The sequence below is a fragment of the Callithrix jacchus genome, chromosome 6 (assembly GCF_049354715.1).
Source record: "Callithrix jacchus isolate 240 chromosome 6, calJac240_pri, whole genome shotgun sequence".
In the NCBI taxonomy this organism is placed as follows: Eukaryota; Metazoa; Chordata; class Mammalia; order Primates; family Cebidae; genus Callithrix; species Callithrix jacchus.
The window spans coordinates 89,912,954-89,935,299 of record NC_133507.1 but is presented as its reverse complement, the minus strand read 5'-3'; the positions used below and the strand labels follow the sequence as shown (position 1 = coordinate 89,935,299).

Genomic DNA, 22,346 nt, shown 5'->3' with positions numbered 1-22,346 from the left:
TTCAACCCCAAATAGTACTTATTCTGTAAGAAGATATAATGAAGTATAAACACAGAAAACAATGTCTGCTTGTACCATATCAATAGGCCTCTGTGATTCTGAGAATGTCTTTTATGGTTTAATATTATACATTGTATTTCTATAAAGTTGATTAAATAGAAGTCTTTCTCAGCTTTCACTATTTTTTCCTGAATTCAAGTGTTAAATTTGAAGAAATTTATTCCTTCCACCTGCAATTATTTCTGACTTTGGATTATAAAATTAATCATTTATATTCTTTCCCTGTGTGTTTTGCCTGAATATGAGAATGCTGAAATGAGCTGTTTGGATAGATTTAAAAAACTGGTTAAAAAAACTTTTTCTTATGTGAATGTATAGTTTAATGAAATATTTCTATGTTCCTCCACAGAAATCAGAAACTGAATTTTCATCTTGGTCTGCCTTTCATTCCATCACAACAAAAGTTCCCTTATGACTCTTCTCTTTGAAACATGCAGGTTATTATCATATGAATGTATTGGTTTGTGCATAGGTGCAGGCCCAAGTCTCTGTAGCTATAACCTTATTCTCTGTGTACATCTAGTTACTCATTTATTATTTTTCTTCAACAGTGAATTTAACTGTCTCTGTGTTAGGCACAAAAATTAATTAAGACATGACCTTGGTACTCAAGAAAGTTGCTTTCCAGATAGAGAGAAAGAGATTTCAACTAAAAACAGGCATATAATGATAAATGCTCGACATGTGGTGACCACTTAGACACAATTTGAAAATGTTTTAGAGAGGAAGTAATATTTCTGATGGTCTTGGTAAAATTGGTAATTATTCCAACTATAGAAAAAGCCGAAGGGCATTCTAAAATATTAGGACACAGAAGAGTAAAATGTGTCTTTCTAAATTTATTTGCATTATCATTATCCATATTGGTAATAATGGATACAAATACTGAGTATCTTTCATATATTTTCATTAATATGTATTTCAATTCAAAATAGGACCTACTATTTCCTTGTGGATTTCATAACAGCCTTTTTTTTTATTTTTTCTTTTGTGAGACAGAGTCTCACTCTGCTGCCCAGGCTGGAGTAAAGTGACGCACTCTTGGCTCACTGCAACCTCCACCTCCCCAGTTCAAGTAATTCTCCCGCCTCAGCCTCTTGAGTAGCTGAGATTACAAGCCTGTGTCACCTTGCCCTGCTAACCTTTTTTATTTTTAGTAGAGACAGGGTTACACCTTGTTGGTTAGGCTGGTCCTGAACTCCCAATCTCAGGTGATTCGCCCTCCTTGGCCTCCCAAAGTGCTGGCATTACAGGTGTGGACCACTGTGCCTGGCCTCTAATGGACTATTGTCAGACTATTAGTAAAGGAGAATAAATGAAAATATGCCTTTTAAAGTAGGCATCCTTGTAACAACTTAGGCAGCTTTTTTCACCTCTAAAAAACTTTTATCACCTATACTAATATTATTTTATTTTGAGACAGAGTCTTACTCTGTCACCTAGGCTGGAGTGTAGTGGCACAATCTGGGCTCACTGCAACCTCCACCTCCTGAATTCATGTGATTCTTATGTCCCAGCCTCCCAGGTAGTTAGGATTATAGGCCTGCATCACCACAGCTGGCTAATTTTGTATTATTACCAGAGATAGGGTTTCACTATGTTGGCCAGGCTGGTCTCCAACTCCTGACCTCATATGATCTGCCTGCCTTGGCCTCCCTAAGTGCTGGGATTACAGGCGTAAGCCACTGCACCCAGACCTGACCTATCCTAATTTTTAATCTTTTAAAAAAGATAATTGTTAAAATGGAAGGAACTATAGGATTTGGGGTTCTTTTTTCCCTTTATCTCTTTTTCAGATTTTTCAGATGGCTTTTGCAAAACATGTTTATGATCCGTGATTATTTTCTTACTGAAAACTCTGACATGATGTAATAGGAAAAATCTGGGACTAAAGCCTGAAAACGGAATTAAATTCCCAGGGTAATATTTTATCACCTAAACGATTCTAAGAAAGTCACTTAGACAGTTCGAGGCTAAATGTGCCTATCTAAAATATAAGGAAAATAATACAAATAATTCTGTTTCTCAGAGACTCTGGATAAACAGTACGTGCATCTCAAGAGATAAACTGAGAAAGTTTCCAAACTCATAAAATGCTAGAAATGGTAGCCATATTCATTGATGATTATTATTATTATTATTATTGTTATTTGGGAACTTCCAATCCCAAGAGATCTACAAATTGATCTTTCCCTGTCTTGTATTTTCTCTTTTCCTGTGTTCCCATATTCTGGGGACCATTCTTCCATTTACCTGTTAGCCCAAGACAGAAGCCTTGTAATGTTTCTTATTTGTTTTCATTGTGTTTCTTTCCTGAATTATTCCTAGATGTCCTTCACTCTTTAAAGTGAACTGGTACATATGCTTAATCTATTCTAACTGCATATGTTTCTTGTAATTTGTTGGATGTGCCACCTCTTTTGTGTGTCTGTTCTTTCCCTAGAGAGACTGTTCTTCTTGTTGAAAATATCCAAAAATGAAATCAAGTAAGTCTTTTATAGTATCTATAATAATTTTGCACTTTACTATTTTAATTGACACTTTTAATGGATGGGTTTATGTTGATGATAACTTAAGAATGCTTTCAGTTATGGAGTAATAACTGTAACCTGGGAGAAATAAAACTTAAAGCTATTAATAGATTCAGCTGCATTCACCAGAATAAGACACAGTTTTTGCTTCATAAATAGAAAAGTCCACAGACTGCTATTATCAAACAGGTAATGTTTTTTTCATTAGAAAGTGAAGCATCTTGATTAGTATAAAATGAGAAGCTAAACCAGCCATATTGATTGTGAAGAAAAAAAATTGTTAGCACGCTTAAATATACATATTGTTATTTACATGTAATACGTATTTTTGGAGACACAGTCTCACTCTGTTGCCCAGACTGGAATGCAGTGGCATGATATTGACTTACTGCAACCTCTTCATCTGGGCTCAAGCGATTCACATGCCTCAGTCTCCCATATGGTTGGGATTACAGGTGCATGCCACCATGCCTGGCTTGTTTTTGTATTTTTAGTAGAGATGGGTTTTCACCATGTTGGTCAGGCTGGTCTTGAACTTCTGGCCTCAAGTGATCCACCCACCTCGGCTGCCCAAAGTTCTGGGATTACAGGTATGAACCACCATACCCAGCAATCAAAAATAAATATTTTCTGATATATATCAAAAAAATTGAAATATTCACATAATTAAGAATTAATAGAGACAATGACCAAATTTAGTACATCTGGCCATTATTTCTTAAAACATAACATATAAAGCAACTTTCTAGTTAGGTTTACAAGTTAGGTTGGATTTTCATGTTTATGACTTATAGAACTAGATTTACCACTATGAATGTAATTCACAGTCTTTATCTTTAAGATTTTTAAATAGTTGTTACGAACCCAGCTTGTGGATCTAAAGACAAGTCCCTGGGAAACTTCAGCCTTTTGCTAACGAGTATAGTAGGGTACAAGCCATTGAGTTTGGATACTTCAATGATCCTTTTTTCTGTGTCAGACCAATAGAGGTTTTTTCCAATCCAATCGACAGCAAGTGCATTGGGGACCGCTGTGTTATGAACTACCTACAAAATAAGAATTTAAAAAATTAACAGTGTAAATCCCTAGAATAAGAAGTGAGCAATTGCTTCTTGATGTTTACAGAGATACAGATTTCCATTTAAATGTGAGGAATTGAACTAAGATAAGAAGAGAATAATTGACTGCAGTACAATTACTTACTCGTGAGAAATTACCTAATGTGTAATTAGGTCCCTAGAAATTACATATAGGTTTAAATTTTAAAATGCTTTCAGTTTTTAAAATTTTTAAAATTTTTAAAAAGTGGTTGGACAGCTGCACATTTGTTGATCACATTTTTGTTAGAGTTACCTATTCATCCTCTTAAAATTTGGAAAAAAATTCTCACACACAAACATACACAAAAATTTAGAGATATTATTTTTCCTTAACCAGTTTGGGAGAGATAGCAGTAGAATTCATCACTCTTCCAACTGCTCTTGCCCTAGTTGGATGACTACAAGGAAAGAAGAAAACACCAAGAGAATATGCACTATTTTGAACCTAGCCAAGGGGAAGTAACAATAAACACATTCCGCTGCTATCAATTTTAATCCATGAATATACCAAATATAATATGACATATAGTCCTTGCATGTACAAATACAATGTGTATAAGATGACCAATAATTTTTTATCTGGCATTTCTGAATTTCCAGTACTTTTAGAAATATATGAAAGAAATAATTGAAACTTGAAACTATAGAGAAGTCAATAGTTATGTAAAGACAATAAAATGCCAATAAAATCTTCAATTTGTCTTTCTTCCCTAATGCCATCAATAATAAAAATGCAAATAAAGGTGACAATATGCAAATTTGTAAAAATAAATGATATTAATTGCCTATACTGAAATGCAAGACATCTATTTTTCTTTTACACACCACATTTCATATTTGGAAAATTGGCATGCTATTTAAATGAAAATCAGTGAATCAATAAATTTAAGGGAAAAAAGAAGTATTTTATCTTTATATAACCTTATGTAAAGACATGATTTAATGTAGTAATGCAATAGCAGTGGCAAGGCAGTAGATAATATGCTTTCAAAAATAGTAAAGTATGTTCGAAAAATGTAAAGGTAATTAAAAATTTAAAAGCATTGTAATAAAATATATGATCAAATTTGAGTAATGTAACTTTCCCCATTTTTAAATCAATTGTAAAATAAATTAAAAAACAAAAACTCATCTGTTTACTTGTTCTATCTAACCATTGTATTGGCTAGAATCAATCTGCCTATCATTATTATATACTGATTTTTTTATTATATAAATGATTATTAAATAAATTACTTTAAATCAGTTGAACTCAGTTTACTATTTGTTTCATCATTGCACATGTGCACTTTAAGATCTCATTAATATTTTCAGAATGGATTCCTTTCATCAAAAACGAATTATGTATGATACTATAGATGACTACAAAAAGTTATTGATGCATTTAATTCACTTGAATTTAAAACTTTTTTCTAATATGTTTTAGTGCACATATACAGTATTGATAATTTGGTTTTAAAACTCACAATAACATAAAATGGCACCAAGTTGCTTATATCCAAAACATGACATGGGTTGTACACATGAGAGAACTGTGAGAGAATTGTGCTACTTTGCAATCAGAACATTTATGATTTTACACAAATGCATTAAATTATTTAAATCTCTAATTGATTCATTTTAACAGTATCATAATTTCAATCCACTCTAACACTTAACTTTCTCGATTACAAATTTTTAGGCTCAACTTCATCTTTTATTTATATCAACACAACTGAATTGCAGGCACTAATCATTCAAGCTGAAAGCACCCATCTCATTTCCTAGGGTTGTGAATAAGGTTCCAGATTTTATTTACTCAATTTGATGTTTATGTTATTGTAAGTAATAGTATTATAATAAAACATAAGAATAAAATGTCTTGTATTTCATATTTAAAGCATTAATCACACTGTACAAATGTGAAATTGAAACCAACCTAATGCATTTTATGAGTAATATCATTGTCATAAAATAACATTTTCTATACAATTCAATAATACTGATATAATATCCAACAATCCCATCATTATAATATCTAGTTACCTTAATGTCACTTCCATTTAAACACATTCTATTTATGCGACTGCCATTGGGTCGGCTAGAATCAATCCAATAGATGAATTCTTCCCTGTAATCAAAGTCTATAGCAATAACGTTGTTTAATCCCTAAAAATAAAAAAGACTATGTTGTAAATAATAGTTAATACAAATCAGTATAAAATATTTTAGGAGTTTACAAGAATCATTGACTTCCTTTGAGCCTCAATAGTTCTATTTATTATAATAAATAGTGTTTGCTACCAATCCTTATTAAAAGTATCATATGCTTACATTTTCCCCACATCATACATTTAAAAGATACAATTAATTTGAAAATATTTTCCACCTAGGCCACAGAATTTCAAAATAATTATAGTGGTTTAAATAAATAGTAATATGAAAACAAATATAACTTCTTTTAAGGAGATGAAGTTTAAAATTTCCACTTTAGGTTACTATAAAATATAAAATTTATGTCATTATAATGTGCTCCATTGAGGAGCCTGAAAAGAGCATACATCTACATTGAAAAGGTAGATCATCTCATTAAGGTAATTCTTGGACTGATTCATCTGATGAGTCAGAAAAGAAGGTAAAGAAATTTTACTTTCCCCTAAAGCTCTTGTTCCAACAACAATATAAAAGAGTTGCCTTTCTTCATGCTTCAGATGGACTCTTAGCAAACAGTGTGATATCAGAATTTAAAAGCTACAACTTTGGTTTCGTATTTGACCAAGGAGAAACTGGGTAATCAACATGTTTTTATTGCACATAGTGAAAATGTAAGAAAATGCCTCCCCTCAGACTCGCGGTTACACATTTTTTAGCAGGTAGCAAAACAGAACACAAATTGAATTGATGGTTTCTGGATGCTACAGGCTTTTGGTTTGTCAGTTCTGACATTTGATTTGATTTGAGGACTGTACATTCAGGATCTAGGAATCTTTTTAACTGTAGAATTATTAAAATTAGTTTAATTCTCGCTTATTGTTAAAGATTGTATATTTACTACTTTAAGGCCTAAATAATTTATTAATATATACATTCTATTGTTTAGAAAATAATGCTATAGACATTTCGCAAAGACTCAAGGGATCTCTGCCATGTTCTTATATCTATGGAGAGCTTGCTTACATCAATATTCACCATAAAGTTGATGCTATGTCTCAAAATTGTTTTAGAGGGAAATTTACGAGTAGTTGTAGTCCTATGAGTAAAGATAGCATCTTCTGAGAGACGGGTTTTTTTGTTTGGTTGGTTTGGTTTAGGGGAGGAGGGAGAAAGAGGAAAGTAATTCTCAGGTTAGTTTTAACATCTAGTCTCAAAATTCAGAATCTGATGATAATAATAAAACTAACTTAGATTTAAATCATTCTTTGTAAGATTCAAACCAAGGCTAATGATTACTCTTCAGATATTTTTTTCAAGGACATTCAAGACTAAGGGTGTTCTATGTATAGAAGCAAATAAGAGGAGGTTCTGGCAAATACTGCTTATTTTCCCTTCTCACAGCAGGGTTACATTTTAGTAATAATAGTGTTAAAATTATAGGTTCAAATATTATGCTTTTATTTGGCTTAAAATGAGCAATCTCATTTTCTTGAGGTCCAGATTATAATGACAACCTGCAATAACCTAACCCTACAAAATCTCATGCCATATAGGTTATAAACAAGAGACGCAAGGCAATAACATGAATTAGTGCAAATTCCTTGCTAAGCCAAGATAAATAAATGCAAGTACCTTTCCTACTGACAACACTATAAATCATGAATAATGACTATTAAGTGCTAAAAAAGGGTAACTAATATTCAGTCACAGATTCATAAGATTCATTAAATATCCATTTACATTCTTATAACTGGAGAACTCCTTAAGTAAATGCACATAATCATATATATGTAGGAAGTATGCAAAATAAGACAAAATTCTAATATATAAATTGAATGTGTTCCAGACAAGTTTGTAGAGGACTTAGTAAATTCATTTCAATAGTAGTTTACAATATCCTTTCTGTAAACTGTTTTTCTCTCCAGAGCAATAATGTAAATAGGTTAGGATTCTGTGATGGCTTGGCAATTCCGGTGGCTAAGTTAGAGAGATTTACAGAGAAAAAGTAGAGATAAACTTGTCTCTAACTTTAGCAAAAATATAACCACAATCCCCAGTCATGGCAGAATTATCCTATTCCTTCTTTACAATAATCAATTTAGATAATAAAAATCCAATTCCAAATTTAGCAAGTCAATAAAATAAATTAACGGTGCAAATGCAGAAAAATTGAAGCTGTAAATTCTAACATATCTATCTAGCCAAGCTGGTCATTTTTCTACAGCTTTACCCTTAATCCCCACAGAAAACAGTGCAATGGCCTCTTTGCAGAATCATATGCAAGGAACATTAAAACACCCAGGGGCATGGTCAAAATCATGTCTAAAAATTAGAGTCATCCCAGTAGTTTCAGAGCCGAAAATTGGTTTCATCAAAATCCGATTTGCTTATTTCATTTCCGTAGCTAAAGACTTGCACCCTTTGGTTGGAGATGATTAATTTAGGAAATTCTGTTTTGTTTCTGTACACAATTTTACTGGAATAAAGACACTGTTCCAATTGAATTAGATAATATATTGGAAAGGTACTTGATTAATTTTCATTCCCAAAATGTGCATCATTAAAGTGCAGTTCTAAATATAGTATATCACTTTAAGTTATAGCTAACCTTACTACAATTATGTTGTAGAATATAGAGGGCAAAAACAATTTCCATCAGTTGTTATAATTTTATGCAATAAAACATTATGAGATTGTTACTGACTACAACAAAGAGAATAAAATTTGTGATATTAGGATAAATCATTCTTCCTAATCAGCTACATATAAAAGTTCCAAATAGTTAAGACAAGGATATTGTATTTTCAGTTATTTTGGCTGTGAGAAAATACGCAGAGATAATTACTTCTGTGTTCTGTTTCATTTTGCATATGTAGACAGACTTTCAGGAAAAAGATGATGGTTTCTACTGTCTAGAACTCCTTTAAAATTTCCGTAATGCTGTGATGAAACTGTGAGTAAAAATATGTTCCCTGAAAGAAATGACATATTCCCAGTAGCCCATAGGCAAAATTGGACAGAAAGCTTTCCATGGGTTCTTTGGGTCTCTGTTTCTTTATTCAATGGACACTATTAACAATTGCTTCCCATATACACAGGTGTGTTCAGATCCTTCACAAGCATCTTCATCATCCTCACTGCTTCTTTATACCCATATGTACTGCACTAAGAAAGCATCTGACACTCATCCCCACTTAGGTACTAATGACCGACAACAGTCTAAAATGATACCACCAGGAGAAAAGAGCTGTATTAAAGTGTGCATTAAAGTGGTTCTGTTATGTGAAATAGACTTAAATGATGCATAGAGGAAAAAATCATTTTGTTCCATTAAGAACAATTTCTGACAACACATTATCTGTGAAAGACAACAAAAGGAATGCTGGTAGAGATGTCCTGAGCTACAGGGTTGGAAAATGAAGCAAGAAGCTATCACCAAAGCTATATTATAGCTCTGTCATGAAGACAACGAATATCGTTCTATATTAGCCAAACTTATGGTTCAGCTGAGCTTAAAAATAAGAGTATTCTAAAGGGAGAACTTTATTCTTTTAAACTGACATAGATTCTAAATGATCAGAATGCTATGTATATATGTATATATAAAACAATAAGCTAGTGAAAAAAATAAACATGTCCTTGTTCCTGAGACTATACCAGAAAATAAGTGGCTGATGCACCTAACTTTGAATTTATAGAAAAAACTAGAAGGGGTGTGAAGTTATATCCCAAAAAAGACAACTTTTTTTTTTTTCTTTTTTTGAGACAGAGTTTTACTCTTGTTACCCAGGCTGGAGTGCAATGGCAGGATCTCGGCTCACCACAACCTCCGCCTCCTGGGTTCAAGCAATTCTCCTGCCTCAGCCTCCCAATTAGCTGGCACTACAAGCATGCGCCACCAAGCCCAGCAAATGTTTTGTATTTCTAGTAGAGACAGGGTTTCACCTTGTTGACCAGGATGGCCTCAATCTCTTGACCTCGTGATCCACCCGCCTCAGCCCTCCAAAGTGCTGGGTTTATAGACGTGAGCCACTGTGCCCGGCCGACAACTTTTTTAGATTTACAATTTTGATGTAAGTTTAAAAACACAAGAAAATGTTTAAAAATACAGGAAAAATATATTAAACTAAGTTAGATAAAGTAGGAAACGGGGCAGCAAAAACTTTCCATCTTGAAGCAGTTATGTATACTTCATATATATGTTTTCTCCTTAAGTATTGCTCTTATATTATTTATGTTTTTAAAGAAATAGTTGTGCATTCTATTTTAATTAAATTTTTGTTAATTTTTGTATAAACAACATACAAACATTTTATATTTTGCTCAGTCTTGTAAGATCAAAAATTAAAGAAAGAAGCAGTATAATATGGTGGATGTTGGTGGCACACTCCATACTCAGAGCAAGGGTGTAAACCTCATGGCTATTCAGGATAAGGCAAGAGTACACATCTTCAGCACATGGAAAGTCTGAAAACACTGGTGAAATGGAGATCAAGTCTCTAAATCGATGTAGCACCTGCTACACAGCTTGGATTTTGACCAATCAAGAATGTAAGCCCTGCATTACTAAACATTTTTTTCCTGAGTAGCCAGGAATCTGGATTTTTATCTGAAATGCTTATTTTTAACCTGTGACATAGAGGAAGACTAAAAAATCCAACTCTGTCAGGATGGGTCAACATCCTACTAGCTAGTAGATATTTACATTTAAGACTAAATCCTGAAGAAAATGAATGAAACTCTCATAAAAAGCAATGGAGGAATCTATCAATGAGTAGCAAAAATATTTTTAGTTAAGTAAATCTTCCTTATGTTGCTGAAAATACACTATGGGAATGGTGTTCTTTATTTATACTTAAAACTGGAATAAACATACTAGAAAAATGAGAAATAACCTTAATTTTGGCACCCTTGTTCTAGATCGTGTTTTCATATATTTGTGTCAATTGCACAAATAAATTTGTAGCAAAACAGATACTAACTAAATATTTTCAAAGAAAATATTTTTCCTGACAACTAAAAGTATGCTTCACATATTCTAATAGCTAGGTAGTTCTACAGCTCTAACACACACTAAGAGTACCCATGTTAAATGTTACGGAGTCATCTTGGGAGTGTCATACCTGTTTTAAAAGTGTGTAGTTGGAGCCATCAGTGCTAATTTTCCTTATCTCATGATGATCAGCAAGAATTAAAAAAGGTTCTTCATCTAAACACCAACACAAAGAACGTATTAGGCTTTAAATATTTATGGTTCTACCATCTGCATAATTTCAGTTTAGTTTAGTAGCAATGTGATTTCAAATGCAGTGCTGATCTGGTAGGTTCAGGGTTTAAACAATCATACAGAGGAACCTACTTGGCAGTAGAATGAAAAGGCTGCACGCATGCAAGCAGTACAGAAAATCTAGAAAATTCTAAGTGCATCCCTTACTTACCCTGATTCTTGACATTCAGATAGTTTATTTGGAATCAGTGGAAAATATCTGCTGTTAAAATCTAATTGTCTACATGAATTGCAGAAATAGATAATCTTACCTGCCTGAGAAACCTGCAATACAGTGAAAACATTATTTTGATCAGAAATTTTTTTCTTGATAATCAACTGTCTAATGCTCTCAGGATGACCCCAGTGAAGACCAAGAGTATCATTGCATATGTACACTCTTTTACTTGCCTGAGAGCTTGTCTTAAATAATTTCTGAACTCCAAGTTCTAAAATATTTGTTTATTAATTTTACCTTTCTCCATGACTGTTAGTTTTTTTTTTTTTTTTTTTTTTTTTTTTTTTTGAGATGGAGTTTCGCTCTTGTTACCCAGGCTGGAGTGCAATGGCGCGATCTGGGCTCACCGCAACCTCCGCCTCCTGGGTTCAGGCAATTCTCCTGCCTCAGCCTCCTGAGTAGCTGGGATTACAGGCACGCGCCACCATGCCCAGCTAATTTTTTGTATTTTTAGTAGAGACGGGGTTTCACCATGTTGACCAGGATGGTCTCAATCTCCTGACCTCGTGATCAACCTGCCACGGCCCCCCAAAGTGCTGGGATTACAGGCGTGAGTCACCGCGCCCGGCGCGAGTCTTAGTTTTTTAATGCTTTAATAGTCCTTATTTTTTCCTTATCAGCTTGTCCAATGTCTTTTAGTATCTTATTTGTTTTAGAATCTAAGACAGAGCATGATAAAGAGCTGACCATGTTCAATACACAGGAGATCCTCTAAAACATTAGTGTTTGGTTTTCTCTTCAGAATTTATTTGGAAACAAAATGATTTCTTGAAGAAAATAATTTCAGAAATATTTTCTGTTATGTTTATTTAAATATATATCTAAGTCATGCAAAGTCAATTTGACCACATTTTCAGTGGTTATAACCCTAGATCCATTTGATGAATAATGTGTTCAAACATTTTAACATCTTTTTTTCTAAGACACATTCATAAACTTATTTGCCAAATGAACAGACTTAATGTTGATAAAAATTAGAAAAATACACTTAGTAATTACTTCATATAACTGAATGTGGGTTTTATTGTAAATTATTTATTGTTAGAGTTATTGTCATTTTAAAATTATTTGAAATCATTATTTTCCTCCCTTTGTCTTTTAGTTTTGAAATTAATACGTAATACCAAAGGTATGACATCACATTTCCACATATACTATGTCACTCTTGTTAGATATCCTCTTCTATCATCCTTGATGGTATCCCAAATTAGTCATTTCCAGCTTCTTTTTGAGGCCAGATTGAGACTCAGAATACTTTTCAACACAGAATTGGCTCTCAAGTTAAAGGTGCCTTGCCACTCTGTCAATATATTTCTCCACTATAAATACACACTTAATCAGTCATGTTCTACTTTACTGCTTAGGTAATTCTATTCTTTACAACTTAAACATATTTCATTTTTAAAATTTGTCTTAAGTGCAAGATTTATGCTTTAAGAATACATTTTTATATTTAAAATTTTTATTAGTTTCTAAGTATAATTGCTGATGAGAAACAACTATGGTGTGGATACACAATGTAACAAGACCCATATTTTAATCATTAGTATTCCTCTCCTCTACACAATCCTTGATTAATTTCTAAAGTAATGAAAACATTGTCCATTTTAAGATTTAATATCTTCATTTTGTCCTAGGTCACTAAATGCATTATGTAGCAAGCATTAAGATGGACCAAAGCAAGTAGTTTGGTAGATTAAACAATGGGCTCCCAATAGTCCTCAAAGTGATTCAGGGAAGGATATGAATAACTGACAGCTGAATGAAAAACTGAAAGGAGTTTTTCCTTTTTTCTCCATAATGTGTAAAGTTTTAGCTAGTTAAAAAACATATTTTAAAATTAACATCCTGATAGCTATTTTATTAAAGTAGTCGAGAAAACAGCTAATGTGTTAAATGTTGCTACTTATGAACATCTGCATAAGAAACTGGCAATAATATTTGATTCACTGTACTTAAAAACAAGGGGAATGGAGATGCCCTTAGTCACCATTTTTTGCCCATTTCACGGTCATCATCATATTATTGCTTTGTATCTCAAAATCTAGAAAACACTCAGTAATTCACAAGGCCATAAATCAATGTTATTACAAACAGCATACAAAATCAGAGTGACAGTTTCCCATATCAAGGAAAACAGAGAAGAATTTTGATTTTTCAGAAACATAAAGGAGGAGTGAATTCAATAAGAATGGCTATAAAAATCAGGATCCATGTGTACAACTGAGGTTGGATTAGTGGGCAAGTTCAATTCGATACCTGAGAGTGATTTGCAGCCATTTGGGTTATCAGGTTGTATTTCATACCCATCTGTACAGAGGCACTTGTAAGTCCCATATGTATTGATGCATTGCTGGCTACAGGGAAAGCCTGAAGAGCATTCATCAATGTCTACACATGTTTTGCCATCATCCTTCAGTTGAAATCCAGGCCAGCATTTGCACTGGGAAAAGAAAAACGAGCATAATCAATTCATATAATTGTCACTGTCTTTTCCTACTGGGTATCTCTTTAGTATTAAGCAAGAAAAGCACTTGAAAATAGATAAAGGCAAGTCTTTCTGTCTCCCAGCATTTGATTTTTGATGGGAATTATGTATATTATGTAAATTTAGTTAGAAAGCATTCTCCCAAATATCTTCATTTGATCTTTGAAAGTTGGCAAGATTGCAAAAGTTAATTGACATTTCTTATGTCATGTGTTTAGAGATTAGCAAAGCAAAAAACAGAGTGAAACTTTCTACTTCTTTTATTATTTTTCTGCTGCATTACATTGTCTTTTTAGATTTTAGCAATTATAAGAATTAATCCTTACTCAGAGTTTTGAAAATTTCTATCATTGTCACATACGTTATTTCATTTGAGCAGTATAGAAATCTATAATGTAGACATTATGAGGTTGGTACAAAAATAATTGTAGCTTTTGAAATTACCTTTAATGGCAAAAATTATAACTGCTTTTGTACCAATCTAATATTATCCTTAGTTAGTTGATGAGAAATCCAATAGCATGAAGATGAAGTTGTTTAGATAAAGCCAGCAGAAGATCTTGGACACACTGAAAATTTTAATGCATAGTAATTCTCAATTAACATTTATTGACTGTGTTTGATTCCATACCTAGATATGTGGGTGTCTGAAGAAACAGTAATATTAATGCAGTCATTTTTTATCTCAATACCTAAATTAGTTTGTATCATCAAATCTCTCCCTCAGCATCTCTATCATGTTCTAGTTGTCCTTCTAATGACACATATTAACTAACTGGTATGTCAACTCTTAGGGTACAAACATTATGCTACATGTACTTTTTTTTGCCTTCTTATAAAGGATGAGGTACTTTGATTGGTCATTGTCATTTAGTTCTTTTATCAGTCCCTGCCAAGTAGCACATGAGAATTATTATTACAGAAAAGGAACCTATTCTTGGTTAGATGATTATGGCAATACTAATCTTTATTAAGACTGATTGGTGGTCTTCAAAAAAAGGAAATTGTAAGTATTTAGTAGGATGGTGAGTTAAGAAGGATTTCAGAGTTGTTAAAAGTAACTAGTATTCAAGAGTTCTCCATAGTAAATATTTCAAAATCTATATAAAATTGATCATTTATTCTAGGATAAAACTGATAGCAGAGTATTGAACTTATTAATAAAGATATTAGAGTGATATATGTCCATATTAATAAATAATCAGCAAACAATTTATGAGTATAATTATTTTTTAAGTACAAGAAAGGTTTTCAATACGGGGGAAAAAGCAACAAAGTAACATCAATTTCATCTGAAAGTAATTAAAGGATAAATAAGTATTTGCCCAATTCTGTTTACAAGAAATAAAACTTTTTAAGCTCTTAGCACTTTCACCTGTAACAATTAACACCAACATTTATCTAATAATGACCAGAAATTATAATGGACTTTTAAAATCTCTAGAACCCACTTAGCAAGCCAGTGGGTTAAAATGAAGGCAAAAGCCACAACTTGATTTTCCAAATTCATTCATTATATCCCACTGACTGGCATATTACTTTTCTTGAGAAGACCCATCCTGCCAGGAGGAATTGGTGCAGTTAAGAGAAAATGGCATACTTAATACCATTAACTATACATATAAAAAAATGGTAAAAATGGTGAATTTTATGTTATATATTTTTACTCAAATTTGTTTAAATAAATATTTTTTAAAAAGGAAAATAAGAAATTTGACAGGCTAGTAATTAACAGGTTTAAAAATTAAGTCAAGTGATCGTGTAGTCAGGAAGCCAGAGGTTCGATTAGTATACACAGAGCAGTGTTGAATCAAGAGTCACTATAGGACAAATGAAAGAAAATTTTATAGAATGTATAGAATTCCTCTAAAATAGCATTATCTAATGAAACAAAGTGCCTCACCATTTTAATGGTGTTTCTGAAAATCATTTTGAATGCCTTGTGTCAGGCTTCTACAAGTACTATACCAAACAGATGGCTTGGATAAAAACACACAATTAAAAATTAATTTTATGAAGGTAAAATTGATTAATGTTACTTTAATATAAAATTGTATAAACAATATTTAAGGTTTACAGTAAATTTTTAGAATTTTTTCATTTTGTTTGAAAGAACATTTATAAAAAGATAATTTATTTCTCAATCTGTTAACCTTATTTTAATAGAAACATTTTTTCTCTCAAATAATAAAAAGACATCTGTAGGAAATTCTACCAGATTAGATTTCACAAATTGAATGAAAGAAAATAATAATAGTTTGTATTTTCAAATATATTTTATAGAAAATACGATTAGAATGTTCTTTTTTACTTAAAAAGACAGCTTTTATGAAACTGAGACTTACATGTATTCAGCCTCATCTTAAATTTCTCACCATTTCAAATTATTTAGAATTTTCCTGAGTTACATTAATTTTTATAAGAAAATATAGCTAACAAAATAATAACTAATTCTTTCCTATTTCTCTCAGGAAAATTTCTTTGCAGCTTTTCAAGTGACATGACAAATATTAATCATTTTCTTTCTACTGTATACATCATAACTTTTTTTCTCCCAGAAGTACATTTATTTTTACATGGTAAATTATCCTTTCTATCAAAATAAGATTTTTGCTTAAGTTAAATATTATTACTCCCTTTTGAATAGTTAGATACATTGTATTTCTTTTACTGCAAACATGCAAATTGTCCACAGTCCGTAAGTTCTAAATTTTGCTTTTGTAAGCAATTTTCATTTTATTGCAGAATTTGGAGGATGATTTCTTGTCACATTCTGCTTATATTACAAGGAGAAGTAGGTTGCTGAATATTTTTCCCATTATCTGGAAAGAGAAATCTATCGGCTCACATATTTTCCCAGTGTAGTAGAAGCAACTTGTTGTGCATAAAGCTTTTTATTCAGTTTCCTATCAACAAATTGACATATATATAACCAATATTTGTATGCAAAATATATGTGTGTATATACATACACATACATAAACATAAACATAATACATAAAATATTTTGTTTCAACCTTTGCTTAAATTTTTTATTTATGATTCTGGTCTCATCTTGAATTTTTGCACAAGCCATATTTCTATCAATTGGTGTTTTATATTATTTACTAGCTTTGACACGTGTATATATTTAAAAATATCATAGCAATTCTGTCTGATAACATATGCACACACCTTGTGAAGGATCAAACACTTTTGTCTATTTTAACCAGAATTATCACTTCATTCTATGGCTTCTCGAGAAGACAAAATAAAAACACGGGCATTTATAAAGTATTAATAAATAACTATTTATGTGTGAGGAATCTTTCAAGATACTTAAAGTATGACTTAACATGTTTTTCTGGATGATATTGTCTTCTACCAAAAGCACTTTCCAAATATGGTATAGCTATGTGCTAATACTTTTATATGAAGGCAATTAAAATAACATCAAACCTTAATTTTGATGTTATGTCACAAGGTATACAATTTATATTCTATACATTTTGAAATTTACCAACAAGTTTATCACAGACATTAAATACACATGGAATAAACACAAATAAATCTGCTTTGAAATGTATCACATAGAACACATATCCACGCACACACACACACACACACACACACACACAGAATTTACCAACAAGTTTATCACAGACATTAAATACACCTGTAATAAACACAAATAAATCTGCTTTGAAATGTATCACATAGAACACGTATCCACACACACACACACACACACACACACACACACAGAGCCATGCACCCATTAATGACAGGAATACGTTCTGAGAATTGCTCTGTTAGGTGATTTGTAATTGTGTGAACATCACAGAGCGTATTTACACAAACCTAAATGATATAGGCCATCAAGCACCTAAGTTATATGGTAGATCCTGTTGTTCTTAGGTTACAAACCTGTACAGCATGTTATTTATACTGAATGCAGTAGGCAATTGTAACACAATGGTATTTGTTTCTAAATATATCTCACCATATGTTTAGAAAAGGTACAGTAACAAGAAGGTATTATAATTCTATAGGACCACCACTCTATAAGCAGCGCATGTTGACCCGTCATTATGTGGAATATAACTATATATATGATAGAACCAAATAATTATTTATAATGCCATGACTTAAAATTTTAATTAGTTACCTATGATAATTCTAAAACACATTCCCTGATGTATTCAGGAAACATTTCTATGTTAATAGTACACAGTCACCAATAACATTTCTTTTCTGCTTCATTGGTTTTTAAAATAGTTACTGCCAAAATTAATTATTTGATGCATGCTCATCTCATTAAAAGATGTACTGGCTCATTTGCTTTGTTTCTTTCTGCTTGTAATATATTGTTTGTGAATAAATTCTTCTTCTAAGTTTATAAGTTTAACCAGTTTTTCTTAATATAATATTGGGTCTAAAAACCTTTTTTAAAATATATATAACTTTTGTGAAGTTTCAGTCTTTTATCTCTAATTTTTGCAGGGAGGATTTGATTATTGTGGTTTTTATGTTATGTCGACATACAGTAAAATACTAACCAATGTAGCTAAGTCAATAATACTAGAAATGCAGAACTTAAAAACTGAAAATTAGTTGTTTAGTTGAATTTACTGTTAGACGGAATTGGCTTGTTGTAGCATGCTAGGGCTGGCAGGAACAATGGCCCAACATTTTTGCCATACACAAATTCTCTACCATCCTTTACAGAAAGTCTTTTAGCAACTGCAAAAACACTTTCATTGGTGATGTGTGAGGTGGTTCATTCCAGTATAAAGAGTTCTAGTGTTAGAAACTTCTTCTTTGTATTGAACAGAATCTGCTTTCCAATTCTTAATTCCAACCTTTTAAACAACTCAGATTAAGTAGAGTCCCTATGATGGTACTTCATGTAAAGTATGTGAATACAGTTAGCAAATTATCTTTGATCTATGCAGAACTTCTGACGACGTGCTCCAGTCTTCAGAACAAGACTGGAGACCATATATCCAGCCTAATGTTTCCGAAGATACAAATTTGGATACAGTCCAATTCATCATGGTTTCTCTTGATAAAATGTCATGTCCTTACATGTGCACAGTCCTCCCAGGAAGAGCACAGTAGAACAAAATCTAACCGCTGTAATGGTCTTGATTTTCATTAGACTGCCTCTGTTGTTTATAGTAGTTATGTCCTATTGAAGATTCATACAGAATTGTTGCCGCATTAAAAACACTGATTTTCAAAGGAATTGCTCTTAATGGGGTTTTACCATACTTACAAAATTGATTTTAACCTAATACACAACTTTACATTTCAACCTTGTTAGTTTGTGTCCACTATTCCATATACTGTAACAGAGATGGTCTTAGAAGCTATTTCTGTCCATCAATTCTGTGAGCACATCACCCTCCTCAGGAAAATGGTATTTACAAAAAGCAATTAGGATATTACACATGATTTATTTTTAGTTCATTAATACTAAGTACGAATAATTCATGTTTTAGGTTTTTAAATTCTTGTTTATATGGAGAATATTGTATTCTCCAGTGCTGTAGTAAATAAATAAACCCATTCTACTTCAAAGATGTACTGAAGAGAGAATGAGGGAAGAAATGGAAACTTAAGAGTTAAATACATATTTATAAGGTATTACCATAGTGTTGTCCTTGACCACTGTCTTCCCTGGCTTACTCATTTCCTTTATGTTCTTAATATGTTGAAAAATTCTTTAATTTTATTTTTGTCTTTTTAATTATATTCTCACAACTTTTATATCACACTACCTATTATGGCATCCTTATATTGACACTCTCCATTTAATTAGTTTTAATATTATGATGGCTTTTAAGTTTTTCTTCTATATTGAATTAAATAGTTTTCTTGATCTCAAATTTTAATGTATCATATGATTTGCTACTTTTGATGAGTACCTACCTTATAACTGATTGGAAGGTCCTGACAGTCTTGAGAACAGCCACTGACTTTCTTACTCAAACATTCATTTATATGACAGTTTCTCTCATCTGAACCATCGCCACAGTCATCCTTATTGTTGCAAAGACCTCCACTGGGAATGCACCTGCCATTTTTGCACATAAAAAATGAACTGTTGCATGACTGTTCTGGAAAAAAAACAAAACAAATGGAACATAAAGGGCATGCCATTGTTTTATACTACAATTGTTGAAAGCATTCACAAATATGATAAACTTATCTGTCAAAAATTATACTAAATGTATGTCTATATAAAATGTTTTACATATTCAGTATAATATTTTATACATAAAGTGCAGAGAACCAAGGGCAAGCTGTACTTTCATGTTCAACACATTGCAAATCTAGCTTGATCATGAGAATTAATTATCAAAATAAACATCCATAGCAAAATTAATGAACTATTTCTTCCTCCTCTATATTGTGAAGAATGACTTCAAAAGCATACTGATAGTTTGACTTTTCCCTCAAGCCACAGGTCTCTGAGAAATTATGTCACTAAAATTTAAGAATTTAGAATAGGTAGATATTCCTAAGTTCTTTTGTTTCTGGAAATATAACATTGACATTCTGAAGTCAGGGTATAAAATGGACATCAGTGGTGAATAATAGTTGTTTCCAAATACAGCTATGGAAAATAGCTGGATGACTTAAACAATACTCATCATCATACATGCTAAAAGAAAACCTGTTATCATGTAAAGACCATGAGAAAAAAAGTTATTGACTGTATTCTATATGATTATATATTTTGTATTTGGAATAGAGAAGTGATAAATAGAACAAGTTTTTAATATATTTATATATGTACCCTCTAATGATATGCAATTTATTTCATTTTGCCTAATTATGAATAATACAGACCACTTCTCAGTAAATTTTAACTTTTTTGCATTTGAATTTTCAAATAGGTTAACTAAATGAAATTATTCTCATATAAAATAATGTATTAAGAAATAATAAATTTTTAGCAGTGGGGAAGACAGGTGGTGAATTCAGCAGGACCATTGCCTCAAATTTTAATATTTTTGGCACAGACTTAAATTTCTAAAACTAGCTTCCCACTAGTTTCCTACATGGTGCCACTAGAAATATCACATGCTTAGTAATTTGCATTTTCTTTCATTGAATACTATACTAGACAGAAAAATCACAATTTTCCCATTGAAAACACTTTAGAATAAACATGGTATTGTATATACTTCTGTACCTGCACTTTTACACTTTGGGTTTAAAGGTGCTTCATCAGAATGGTCAGGGCAGTCGAAGTCTCCATCGCACTGCCATTGAGTATTTAGAAGACAACGCCCATCAGCACATCTAAATTCTTCTGTACCACACTGTCGGTATCCTAGAGACAGAGAAAAAACATTTGACTAATTTACATAATAAATACTAACACAATGTCATCTTCTCGATGTACACTTCACCTGATTAATGTGGATTATCCATATCTCCTATGAGAGATGTTTCTCATTTATTTCTGTAACAGTGGTCATAGATGCAAGAGCTGTTTGTGGTTTGGAAGTAGGACTATGGTCCAAAAACTCAAGTTGGGAACAGACATTCTTTGGTTAGCCATAATACCAGAACATATGCATAAACTGATTCTGAGCTATAATGATAATTCTCAGAAGCTCTGATATCATGTTTATGTTTAGAAAGCAGCATTCAAAGTGTAAAGAAATTGAATTGTTAAAATTAGAAAAATCTAAAAGTCAATTTTAGAGCAATACACATAAAAACTATTATAACTATCTCGTATATTGATTCTCCGAGTCACTAAAAACTTTATTCAAATTATAGAAAAAATCATTTGTTAAAGTTCATATTTATGCCTATTTGTAAGTACAACTTATTTGATTTTCAATATTCATTATATTTTATAATGAATGTAAGTTTATCAACAATTAAAATAGTTATCCCTAGTAGAACTTTCTGATAAATCTTGGTAAATGTTCTGTTTTAAGAGGGGGGTAAGATTTTTTTATGGCTTAACAAATAAACACAATTCCAACAGAAATATACTCAATAATTAATATTTAATTTAAAATCTTATTATATTAGAATTGTTAAACTAGAGAGGTCTAAAATAGCCCCAGTTTCCCTAGTATTTCTCCCCTCTCTCTCCACCTTCACTAGCTTCTTCTCATTTAATAAATACATTGAAGTCTTACCCAGTCCAATAACAATAAAAATCTATCTATGTACCTCTTATCTGTACATTTCTCATCCTTTCATTGCCCAATCTTGCTTCCACTTACTTGCCTCTAGTTCATCTGTGATGAATCAACATTTCATTTCTGTGACCTCTATCTTCTGGAATTCCTCTTAGAGATAGCAAACAGCAAGTGCCAAGTAACAAGCTCTGGATCTCGACCTCCTATTTACTTCACCTTTTTGTAGCATTTGATGCATCTGACCACACTACCTTAGAAAGAGTTTCCTGACTTAATATTCACAGTCTACTTTCCTGGGCGTCTTTCCAACTTTGATCTTGCTCTTCCCTTCTTTTTCTTCTGTATGAAGTCCTCTCCTGTTCCACCCTAAAATGTTG

At 32.0% G+C, this 22,346-nt stretch overlaps 1 protein-coding gene across 4 annotated transcripts in view; it reads right to left on the bottom strand.

Annotated features, from left to right (window-relative positions):
* Nucleotides 1-22,346, bottom strand: part of LRP1B (LDL receptor related protein 1B) — a 1,941,900-nt gene that overhangs the window by 242,140 nt on the left and 1,677,414 nt on the right. For all 4 annotated transcript variants that reach the window (XR_013518953.1, XM_078327882.1, XM_078327883.1 and 1 more), the window contains exons 54-59: nt 21,000-21,140; nt 19,730-19,917; nt 13,588-13,771; nt 10,948-11,033; nt 5,717-5,839; nt 3,456-3,637 (exon numbers count right to left, since the gene is read on the bottom strand). Coding sequence is in view for 3 of the 4 variants with exons in the window: in XM_078327882.1 (XP_078184008.1) it covers nt 3,456-3,637; nt 5,717-5,839; nt 10,948-11,033; nt 13,588-13,771; nt 19,730-19,917; nt 21,000-21,140 (904 nt within the window). In the remaining variant the exon portion in view is untranslated. The remainder of the gene's footprint in view (nt 1-3,455; nt 3,638-5,716; nt 5,840-10,947; nt 11,034-13,587; nt 13,772-19,729; nt 19,918-20,999; nt 21,141-22,346) is intronic.